The sequence below is a fragment of the Stegostoma tigrinum genome, chromosome 30 (assembly GCF_030684315.1).
Source record: "Stegostoma tigrinum isolate sSteTig4 chromosome 30, sSteTig4.hap1, whole genome shotgun sequence".
NCBI classification, from domain to species: Eukaryota; Metazoa; Chordata; class Chondrichthyes; order Orectolobiformes; family Stegostomatidae; genus Stegostoma; species Stegostoma tigrinum.
Window position 1 is genome coordinate 5,189,455 of NC_081383.1, and position 11,331 is coordinate 5,200,785.

An 11,331-nucleotide genomic window follows, 5' to 3' on the forward strand; every position below is an offset into this window, starting at 1 on the left:
GACGGAAGCCATTATCAAGGATATGGCTCTCTGCTAATCTTTCACACAGTTACTCCATGTTGAGTAAGAAACGGAAAAAGAGAAAGAGAAAAAAAAATCACCCAACACTTGCACATGAGACACCTGTAATGAGGTAGGGTCTTGCACTCAAATCCAGGAGCACTTGCTACTAAAAAGAATGCAAAAAGTTTAATTCAGCAGCATTTAAATTATGTGCCCCAAATTGCTCAAGATTTTATCTAAGTGCAAGAGTTTAAAAATCATTTAACATGGTCTATTCCTTACAATGAGTCTTTAGTGTAAACAACCCTTCTAGATGTGAGGCTGGACATTGAGTATCATTGGACTATTCAGCTATTGGGCATTTTGTGTTCCTAATAGGAGCTACAGATGATTATCTCTTTCTTTTCATCCCAGGGGAATCAAGGCAAATTGTGTGGTCACCCAAATGTTTCTGGATGAGTATCCGCCAGCTTATGACGCACGTAACTATTAATGTGCAAATCAGCCAGCAGCATTCCCCCTATTCTGAACTGATAATGCATCAAACAAGAACAGACATTCTGTAAGACCCAAAGAGTTTAATACAGTATATACAGTGGTATTCAGGGTGTGGTATGGTCTCATGGCTTGCCCATTCCCAGTCAGTTCATGCCTCCAAAGATTATGTGAAGCTCAATAAGTCAATGACTTCCGTCCCTTGAGCATCCTTCGCAGTATCACCTCAATGCCACCCCGGGTGCTAATACGCTTCTTCCAGCCATGAGTACGTATCCTCTTGATGGTCTTTGGCTGGTACTCAGTGCCACGTTTCTTCGTCCGGACCTGCCCCTGGCTCCAAGGGAAAAGCCGGGAGCTCAGGCCGCCAGCTTCCGGCTGCCTTGCTGATGGGCTCAGGGTCAGGAGGCCACTGGGCCGTGACAGGAGGGAGCTAAAGAACTTGCACAGACTGGAGCTTGATGGTACAACAGGGGCCAAAAACTGCACTGGCCCCCACCTACAGGAAGCAACAAAGACGACAGAGTTTACATGAGTACATTTCAGATTTATTCTGAACAAAACATATGCCCTAAGTCTTTCCTTATCATTCTTTTAATGCCATGCTAATTAACTAATTTGGCAAAGGTTGCTGATAAACAAAAAAAAAGTTGCTGGAAAACCCAGCAGGTCCGTCAGCATCTGTGGGGGAGAAAACAGAGTTAACATTTTGGGTCGGGTGACCCTTCCACAGAACTGATTGTGGCTGGGAAAACGTCAGTTTACATGCAGAAAATATGGAGGTGTGTGGGGCAGGGAGTAAACAATAGGATAGAGCCCAAAGAGAGAGAGACAATTGGACAGACGAAGGAGTTGCTAATGATCAGGCTGGGAGGGTGAGGAGTTGATAATGGGACTGTTAGTGACCGACAACATGGGGTGCGTAGTGGCAGGCTGTGTGGTAACAAGGCCTGGTGTGTGGGGTGGGGGGCTGGGACATGGGAGCGTTTAGGCCCTAAAATTATTGAACTCAATACTGAGTCCGGAGGGCTGTAGAGTCCCCAAGCGGAAAATGAGGTGTTGTTCCTCCAGCTTGTGTGGGGCTTCACTGGAACAATGTAGAAAGCTAGAGACAGAGATGTTGGCCAAGGAGCAAGGTGGTGCATTGAAGTGGCAGGCAAGAGGTAGTTCTTTTTTGCGAGCATAACGGAGACATTCTGCGAACCGGTCGCCAAATCTATGCTTCATTTCCCCAATGTAGAGGAGACCACATTGTGCGCAGCGAATGCAGTAGACTAGATCCTTGGAAGAGATGGTGAAGTGTTGCTTCACCTGAAAGGTATGTTTGGGCCCTTGGATTCTGGGGAGGGAGGAGGTAAATGGGCAGGTATCACACTTTTGCTGGTTACAGGGGAAGGTGCCTTAGGGCTGTGGGGAGGGGTTGAGGGTGAGCAAGTAGGGACCAGGGCGTCCAGGAGGGAACGGTCCCTGCGGAAGGCAGACAAGGGAAGGAAGGGGAATGTGTGTCTGGTGGTGGCATCTCATTGAAAGTGGCGGAAATGGCGTCTGATGAACTTCTGGATGTGGATGCTGGTGGGATGGTAGGTGAGGGTAAGGGGAACCCTATCACTGTTGCAGGAGGGAAGAGAAGGGGTGAGGGTGGCAGTGTGGGAGATGGGTCGGACTTGGTTGAGGGCCCTGCCGACAACAGAGATGGGGAATCCTTGGTTGAGGAAGAAGGTGGACACTTTGGAGGCTCCCTTGTCAAAGCTGGCCTCATCTGAACAAAGGCGACAGAGATGGAAGAACTGAGAGAATGGGATGGAGTCTTTACAGGAATTTGGGTGTGAGAATGTATAGTCCAAGTAGCTGTGGGCATCAGTGGGTTTGTAATGGATATTAGTGGTCGGTCTATCCCCAGAAATGGAAAAAAAAGGTCGAGGAAGAAAAGGGGGGAGTCAGAGATAGACCAGGTAAAAGTGAGCGCAGGGTGGAAATTGGAGGCAAAATTGATGAAGTTTTCCAATTCCAGATGAGAGAGGGAAACAGCACCAATGATATCATCGATGTAGCGAAGAAAGGAAAAGAAAAGAAACTGATAAACAGCTGGTCAGGAAATAAATTAGGAGAACTTAAGTTACAGAAAAGAGATAGAGTTAACAGAGATCTACATCACTCTCTATCTGTGAATCGTACAATTTTCTCCACATCACGCTGTGATAAATGCTATTTCAAATTCAATGTTTATAAAGGAAGCTATGTAAACTTAACAGTCATGGAAACATACAGCATGGAAACAGACCCTTCAGTCCAACTTGTCTATAACAATTAGATGACGTAAATCAATCTAGGCCCATTTGTCAGCATTTGGCTCATATCCCTCTAAACCGTTCCACTCACATACCCATCCAGATGCCTTTTAAATGTCTTAATTGTACCTGCCTCCACCACGTCTTCTGGCAGCTCACTCCATACACACACCACCCTCTGCATGAGCAAACCGCACATTGGGTCCCTTTTATGTCTTTCCTCTCTCATCTTAAACCTATACCCTCTAGTTTTGGACTCCTCCATCTGGGAAAACGCTTTGGCTATTCAACCTAACCATCCATGATTTTATAAACATCTATTCAACTTCTCCCTATAGCTCAAACCCTCCAATCCTGGCAACATCCTTGTAAATCTTTTCTGAATCCTTTCAAATTTAACAACATCTTTCCTATTGCATGTCATTTTAAAATTAGAATCTCCCTCTAGAAGCGGTGCTGTATTATGTTAACAGACAGTATCCATTATGGATCTGCCAAAGGCATTTATAATGCTATAAACTGGTACTAAATGAGCGCATATGTAAGATTTTTAGTATGAATAAAACTATCCAGTTTTAATAGAGGCCCACGTTTTGTTCAAGTACATTGTCAGACTATTTTTAACTCTCTTGCATTAAGGGCATAGAGGGACCATTAAAATGCATAACAGTCTTACAAATTTTGCTTAAGAGATAACAAGTGGTAGAGCTGATTACAAATCTTGCTGTTCCACTGTGGTAGCAGGCCAGTGCTACTGATTAGCTTCAGTATGAGACATAGTGAATGGTCAGGGGTTGGTAAGCATAAACAAAGAAACTGTTTCCACAGACACAGGTTTGGGGATAACCAAAGGACATGGACTTAAAATAGTCAGCAAAAGAACCAAATCATGTCAGAAGAGCAGGACGTTTCCGCTAATAAGAGGAGACCAGAACTTACAGCCATAAAAATAATATAAGCACCAATTATTTCAACAGGAAATTCAGGAAAAAAGCTTTTTACCCAAAAAAGAATAGGCAAGTAAATGAAGGCAAAAACATATATGCATTTAAGAAGCTGGACTGGTACCTGAAGGAGAAGATAATCGAGTCAATAAATGTGGAGCTAGGAAAGCACAGCAGGTCAGACAGCATCTAAGGAGCAAGAAAGTCAATGTTTTGGGGCAAAACTCTTTGTCAGGTCCTGGCCAAGTCATCACCTATTGTCCACTCCTAACTGCCCCTGAGCAAGTGATGGTAGCACCTTGCTGAACTGCTGTAGTCCATCTAGTGATGCCCACCCTGCTGTTGGATTACACTATGGGTGACATATGGGATGGTGGGAGAAAGCTTGTGGAGCATCAAACAGTTGGGCCAAATGGCCTATTTCACTAAGATGGCAGCAGAGGGGCTTCTGAGCCCAAGAATCATCTGCTCCAGCCACTTTTCGTTTCTTCTCTCTTTGCTTGTTTTTTCACTTCTCTTTTGTTTCTAATGCCTCTTGTTGAAGAGCTCGGTTCTGGCAACAGCACTGGCAAGTTGGCCCAGCCTTGTGTCGGTTGACAAGTGGGCCCAGTGTGGTCTCGTGAGAATTTGGGTTACGACTACTTCTGCATCAATGAGGCAGTCCAGAGCCAACTCAAGTCTGTTGTGGTGGAGGCAAAGGAGGTAGCTGCAGAGGCATGTTTGGGCTCACTACAAGACCCTGCAGCATCAGTAAGGTGGGCCCGAATCAGAAGCACGGCACCGGTGGCACTGGCAGAGTCAAGTTTGGGCTGGTGCCGTACCTGGCAGCATCTGCATTGGCAAGGTCCAGTGGCAAAGCACATGCCAAGCCACCAGGCCCAAGGCAAAGCCCTTAACAAGTAGGACTGTAAAGTTGAACATTTTTTCTTTATTTTTCTGCCTGTACATTCTATGTTTTGGTTTATTTTTCTGTGTTTTAAGATGGTGCCAGTGAGAAGCAACACTTTTCAGTGTATTTTCTAACAAAATAAATGCTACAATAAATAAATCAAATATTCCTGTCCTGCAAATACTGCAAAATTCCACATTATAAGCTTTCTGCAAAAAAAAGCAATTTCATTCCCCAGCAGCCCTGCTCTTTTGTCTATCCTTCTTCTCTTGAATAATGGCACTTTGACTTCTAAAAGGCTTTCTAACTGAAAACTTGCATAGTTTGGCGCATTCATTGATGCGTGGGCAATATAAAACCTAGCTTTGGCTACTTGCCGAGTTCAACTCCAGAATAATGGAACAAGACTGTCTCTCACTCTCTCCTGCCAGCTGGAAAGACTCAAAACCATTTGGATACAGTCAGCAGTCTAATTTATTTTTTGATTTAGAGCCCATATAGCAATCTCACTTAGAAAGAGACCAAGAGGACAGCAAAACAGGTATAATCCATCTTTTGCTGACTCTTAATTTAATTGCTGGCAGGGTCGACAGAATACAAAATACAGTTAACATTTCAGGACTTTTCAAAAAAGGTTTGTTTTTCTCTCCACAGATGCTGTTTGAGTCGTTGAGTATTTTCAGCACTTTGTTTTTCAAATTTCTAACTCCTGCTGTATTTCTTTCCATTTCATTTCTGGAGTTTTCTGTAAAAGTTCTACCCACCCATATTTCATCACCAGTCCCTGTCGTCTACCCCAAAGGTACATGAAGCATTACTCCAGAACATCCCACCAACTTCACATATATTAAAAACTGTTTAGTGCCAGGTTTTCAGAGATAATAGAAATCTCCCCATCCCCCACTGCATCCCAAAACCAGCCCAGCTTGTCCCCTACCCCCACTGCATCACAAAACCAGCCCAGCTCATCCCCGCCTCCCTAACCTGTTCTTCCTCTCACCTATTCCCCCCCCACCTCAAGCCGCACCTCCATTTCCCACCTACCAACCTCATCCCGCCTCCTTGACCTGTCCATCCTCCCCGCACTGACCTATCCCCTCCTCACCTACACTCTCCTCCCCACCTATCTTCTCCTCTATCCATCTTCGGTCCGCCTCCCCCTCTCTCCCTATTTATTTCAGAACCCTCTCCGACGAAGGGTCTAGGCCCGAAATGTCAGCTTTTATGATCCTGAGATGCTGCTTGGCCTGCTGTGTTCATCCAGCTTCCCACTTTGTTATAGTGCCAGGTTTTAGCAGGTTTTGCCTTAGCATTTATGTATAATGGAAACTTCCTTTATGAATTATACACCCCAATTGGTACAGGTTAGTGGAAAACGGTGATTGTTATGGGGAGGAACATGCTCTAGGCCAGTTGTTAACGATGTAGTAAGTGGTTAAGGAATGTTTTCATGCTTGGGAGGATCAAACAGTTATCATAAAATGATTATTGTACAGAAGGCTATATGATTTGTCTGCATGAGCAACTCAGCTTGATACCCCTTACCTCTCTTCCCAGTATTGTTTCTTTACAGATAATTACCCAATTTTCTTTCAAAAGTCATAATTGAAGCTGACTTCACCAGTCACTGAGGCAGTGCATATCACCTTCTAAACATTCAGAGATAATGGGAACTGCAGATGCTGGAGAATCCAAGATAATAAAATGTGAGGCTGGATGAACACAGCAGGCCAAGCAGCATCTCAGGAGCACAAAAGCTGACGTTTCAGGCCTAGACCCTTCATCAGAGAGGGGGATGGGGTGAGGGTTCTGGAATAAATAGGGAGAGAGGGGGAGGCGGACTGAAGATGGAGAGAAAAGAAGATAGGTGGAGAGAGTATAGGTGGGGAGGTAGGGAGGGGATAGGTCGGTCCAGGGAAGACGGACAGGTCAAGGAGGTGGGATCAGGTTAGTAGGTAGGAGATGGGGGTGCGAGGAAGGGATGGGTGAGAGGAAGGACAGGTTAGGGAGGCAGAGACAAGTTGGATTGGTTTTGGGATGCAGTGGGTGGAGGGGAAGAGCTGGGCTGGTTGTGTGGTGCAGTGGGGGGAGGAGACGAACTGGGCTGGCTGGTTGTGTGGTGCAGTGGGGGGAGGGGATGAACTGGGCTGGTTTAGAACCAGCCCAGTTCGTCCCCTCCCCCCACTGCACCACACAACCAGCCCAGCTCTTCCCCTCCACCCACTGCATCCCAAAACCAATCCAACTTGTCTCTGCCTCCCTAACCTGTCCTTCCTCTCACCCATCCCTTCCTCCCACCCCAAGCTGCACCCCCATCTACCTACTAACCTCATCCCACCTCCATGACCTGTCCGTCTTCCCTGGACCGACCTATCCCCTCCCTACCTCCCCACCTATACTCTCTCCACCTATCTTCTTTTCTCTCCATCTTCGGTCCGCCTCCCCCTCTCTCCCTGTTTATTCCAGAACCCTCACCCCATCCCCCTCTCTGATGAAGGGTCTAGGCCTGAAACGTCAGCTTTTGTGCTCCTGAGATGCTGCTTGGCCTGCTGTGTTCATCCAGCCTCACATTTTATTACCTTCTAAACATTCATTGTGTTTCAAAAAAATACGCTTAATCCTCACGTCACCATTACTTCTAAAAACAATGCTTTCTGGTTTTTGACTTCCGTTAACAGAAACATGTTTTCCATACCTCCTTTGGCCCAGAATTACAGCACGATAAGTTCACCTAGAAAGTTTCCTTTGTAAATGTGAAATTTATAACAGCATGGTTACAAAACAGGGGGAGAAATGAAAGATTCTTAGATGGGAACAGAATGACATCTGTTATTTCTCTCTATCTTATTAACCCTCAATTTAATTTCTGGATAGCTGTTTATCAACACAGTTTACCAAATGTGTTCATCATCGCAGCATTAAAAATAAGGAAAATGCAGGACATAATTTTTGTTCAAAGACATTTGAACCATTTAGCTTAGAATACTATTTATTATCAGCCCTTCCAGGGACCTCTAGGAAAAACCCATAAGCCAGTTGGGACACAAGGTTCTGTTCCTGTCAGATCCCAACACAGAAATGGTGACCTCTGCATGATTCTGTGCTCAATGGATGTGGCAAAATTGGTTCAGAAAGCAGTCAGTACGCCATCAGGTGCTGTTCAACCCAACTTTGTGGTTTAAAAATAGTATAAAGTGGTTAGTCAAGCATTTGGGATCTTGGGATTTTCAAAGAGAGGCAGAGAATGAAAAAAGGAAATTATGATGAACCTTTAATAAACACTGATTCAGCTGCAACTAGAGTGCTGCTTCCAGTTTTAGGCATCACACCTGAGGGGGGATAGAAAGGCTTTCAAAAGATTCATGTCATAGTTCCAGGAATGAGGGAATTCAGTTGTCTAAATAACTTACGAACATACAAATTAGGATCTGGAATATGCCATTTAGCCCCTCAAGCGTGATCCACTATTCAATGAACATCAAAAAATTCAATGACCCCAGCACCATCGCTCTCTAGGAAGAGAGGTTCAAGGACCTCTTGAACTGGAGGTCTCTTAGTTTTAAAATCGTCTTTCAGTTCCAGGCCATTCCACACAGGGAAACATGCTTTTTAGCATCCATCTTTCATTCTTAAATAAACAATCCAAAACTATATACAACACTTTAGATGTAGCCTCCCCGATGCCATGTACAATTGCAGCAAAACTTTTCTTACTTTCATAATCCATACTCCTTGCAATGAACAACAACTGCCAACAACACACCATTTGCCTTCCCAATCATTTGCTGTAACTGTACAGCGATTTTCTGAGTCTCAGAATTCTGCAGATTCTTCCATTCAAGTCCAAAAATGTGCAGATTAGATGGATTAACCATAGGAAATAATGGGTTAACGGGATAGAGTGGGGGATCTGAGCAGGATGATCTTCGGTAGTTTGGTGTGGATTCAAGCCAAATGGCCTGCTTCCACACTGTAGGAAGTTTTGACAGGCTGCTGAGAGGCATTATGTTTGGGAAACTCTGTCTAGCCTCCTTCAGGAAGAATTAGCAAATTAGATACAGGTACAAAAAGATTACGGGTCTGTACAAAGGAGATGTGGAGAAAATGTATCCATTGGCAAAAGGGTCCTAGATCAAAATATTTGCTTACGAAGTCATGGTGACATGAGGATAAACCATCTTTTACAAAGTGAATGATTAGAAGGTGGTATTGCGATCTCAAAGAGTGGTGAAAGCAGCTTCAATTGTGGTTTCAAAAGATAATTGGGTACTTATCCGAACAGAAACACTACAAGGAGAAGTGGTGGGTGGGGTAAATGATTGTTCTAGTCGATGTGTCAGGCCAAGTGGCTGCCTTCTGTTCTACAACCATTTCATGATAACCGATTACCACTTTGAAGCACAAAGACAATCCTGATCATCTCTTACGTGGGCATCAAACATCTTCCTCCCAGAACGATTGCCATTTTCTACCAATCTCTCTATCACCCACAGCATCTCAATTCAGGTAGAGAGTCCAGGGTGGCTCTTTGACTATGTGTGGCATCATATCCAACAGCACTCAATGTCTCCCGCCACCTGCAACTCTACCTTCTGTCCACCAGGGGTGGTAAGAGATGGCACGGCAGCACTTCCTATCGGTCAGTGCGGGGGAATTAGGGTGAGGAGGCTCCAGCAGTTGAAAGGCTGTGGCCATTTGCTGCCTATGCCATCTGTCAAAATACCCCAGAGACAGTATAAAAGAGGGACGTGGCCAAGCTTTGTGGCAAAATCTCCAAGGAGAAGGGAGGCTACAGGCAACACCCTCACCCCTGCCCCACCCACCCCACTGGATGGTGGCAGACTAGGGTGGGGCTGATCTGTTCCCGTTGACTTTCTTTTTTTTCCCTTTTGCTTTTTTTCTTTCCTATCTTGGACAGCAACGATAGCAATGACAGGACAAGCTGGGAACAACTCCATCCAGCCTGGGGCCTTCTGGCGAGTGAGAAGCAGGTCCTGAGTTGACTCCGCCGGCCCAGACTCACAAGCTCAGGCTGAGGCTCCAGGTCGGCACTTAGGCCCAGGGGCCTGAAAGAGAAGTGGCAGTCCAGGCCTAGAGCAACGATCTCGGCCCGGCCTGGTGGTCTCATCCTGGAGCAGCAGTCTCGGCCCGGCCCGTCGGTCTCGGCCCAGGGCGACGGTCTCGGCCCGGCCCGTCGGTCTCGGCCCAGGGCGACGGTCGCGGCCCGGCCCGTCGGTCTCGGCCCAGGGCGACGGTCGCGGCCCGGCCCGTCGGTCTCGGCCCAGGGCGACGGTCTCAACCTGGCCTGGCGGTCTCGGCCCAGGGCGACGGTCTCAACCCGGCCTGGCGGTCTCGGCCCAGGGCGGTGTTCTCAACCTGGCCTGGTGGTCTCGGCCCAGGGCGGTGTTCTCAACCTGGCCTGGTGGTCTCGGCCCAGGGTGGAGGTCTCGACCCAGGGCGGAGGTCTCAACCCGGCCTGGCGGTCTCAGCCCAGGGCGACGGTCTCAGCTCGGCTGGGCGGTCTCGGCCCAGGGTGGAGGTCTCGGCCCGGCCTGGCAGTCTCGGCCCAGGGTGGAGGTCTCGGCCCGGCCTGGCAGTCTCGGCCCAGGGTGGAGGTCTCGGCCCGGCCTGGCAGTCTCGGCCCAGGGTGGAGGTCTCGGCCCGGCCTGGCAGTCTCGGCCCAGGGTGGAGGTCTCGGCCCGGCCTGGCAGTCTCGGCCCAGGGTGGAGGTCTCGGCCCGGCCTGGCAGTCTCGGCCCAGGGTGGAGGTCTCGGCCCGGCCTGGTGGTCTTCTTCAGCGGAGATTTGTGGCCCAGTACCCCAGCGGCCTGGCACTGCAGTCTCATCCTGCCTACATCTTCATGGTATTCTATTATTCCTTAACTGGTTTTCCCCGGGCCCAGGAGCTGAACTGTGATGACCTTTATTTTAATCTTATTTCCTTTTATTATCATGTATGACCTCTGTCACTGATGTAGGCGCCAAGGTAGGCCAAGTTTTTAAAGTTTTCACGTAACACGCATAATAATCAATTTCTGTTCTATTCCTCCCCCCTCCCCCTTTGACCTTGCTCACCCTCCCTCTCCCCGCTCATCCCGCGGGTACCTGCAGCCCCGAACCACCGCCCTCACGAAGCTCATCCCCGCACTCGACGCTCAGGCTCCGGTTTGAGGCCTACAGTACCACTCACCAACACTCCGACGGTTCATTGGTCACTGCGTTCCAGCACGTTACCCAATAGAAAGTAACTTTGCGAGTCACGTTGCTGCGCAGGCGTGGACGCCATGCATTCTGGGGGTTGTAGTTCAGTGGTACCCACACTTGGTGGCCCATACACAAAAACAAGAAATAGTTGGAGAAACTCAGCAGGTCTGGTAACATCTGGGGAAGGGTCACTGGGCCTGAAAAATTAACTCTACTTTCTGTCCACAGGTCTGCTGTGCCAGACCTGCTGAGCTTTTCCAGCTATTTTTGTTTTTTTTCAGATTTCCAGCATCCACAGTACTCATAGTGTTTTTTTGCTCAAAACCAAACTGGTAACTTCATGACTGTTCCAGCAGGGGAGGAGGCCGTTGAGCCTATCATGTCTGTGCTGGTTCATTTTAATGTCGCACTTTCATCATTGCAAAATGTTGCAATGTTCTTGGCAGGAGTATTATATTGTTGGCAGGAGTATTATAAAAACCAAATTGAGGAACATAAGGAGCCAGGAC

The 11,331-nt window shown here is 47.3% G+C and overlaps 1 protein-coding gene across 2 annotated transcripts; it reads right to left on the minus strand.

Moving 5' to 3' along the window:
• Nucleotides 1-561: 561 nt before the first annotated feature.
• mrpl34 (mitochondrial ribosomal protein L34) lies at nucleotides 562-10,814 on the minus strand. Of its 2 annotated transcripts, none has more exons than XM_048559686.2 (2): nucleotides 10,724-10,814; nucleotides 562-997 (listed from the first exon to the last, which is right to left on the minus strand). In XM_048559686.2, the coding sequence occupies exons 1-2, from the start codon at nucleotides 10,756-10,758 to the stop codon at nucleotides 676-678; spliced, it is 357 nt and encodes a 118-aa protein (XP_048415643.1). In that variant the 5' UTR covers nucleotides 10,759-10,814; the 3' UTR covers nucleotides 562-675. The 2 variants fall into 2 exon arrangements, 1 of the variants encoding a protein (XP_048415643.1); XR_009442824.1 differs by lacking the exon at nucleotides 10,724-10,814 and adding an exon at nucleotides 9,643-10,672 and having other exon boundaries at nucleotides 881-997.
• Nucleotides 10,815-11,331: the final 517 nt, after the last annotated feature.

What these genes read in the sequence shown, in the direction of transcription:
- mrpl34 (XM_048559686.2), bottom strand. Translation starts at nt 10,758, where the DNA reads ATGAGCTTCGTGAGGGCGGTGGTTCGGGGCTGCAG. An exon ending in GCGGTGGTTCGGGGCTGCAG is followed by an intron (nt 998 to 10,723) that starts GTACCCGCGGGA and finishes TGCTTCCTGTAG; the next exon opens with GTGGGGGCCAGTGCAGTTTT.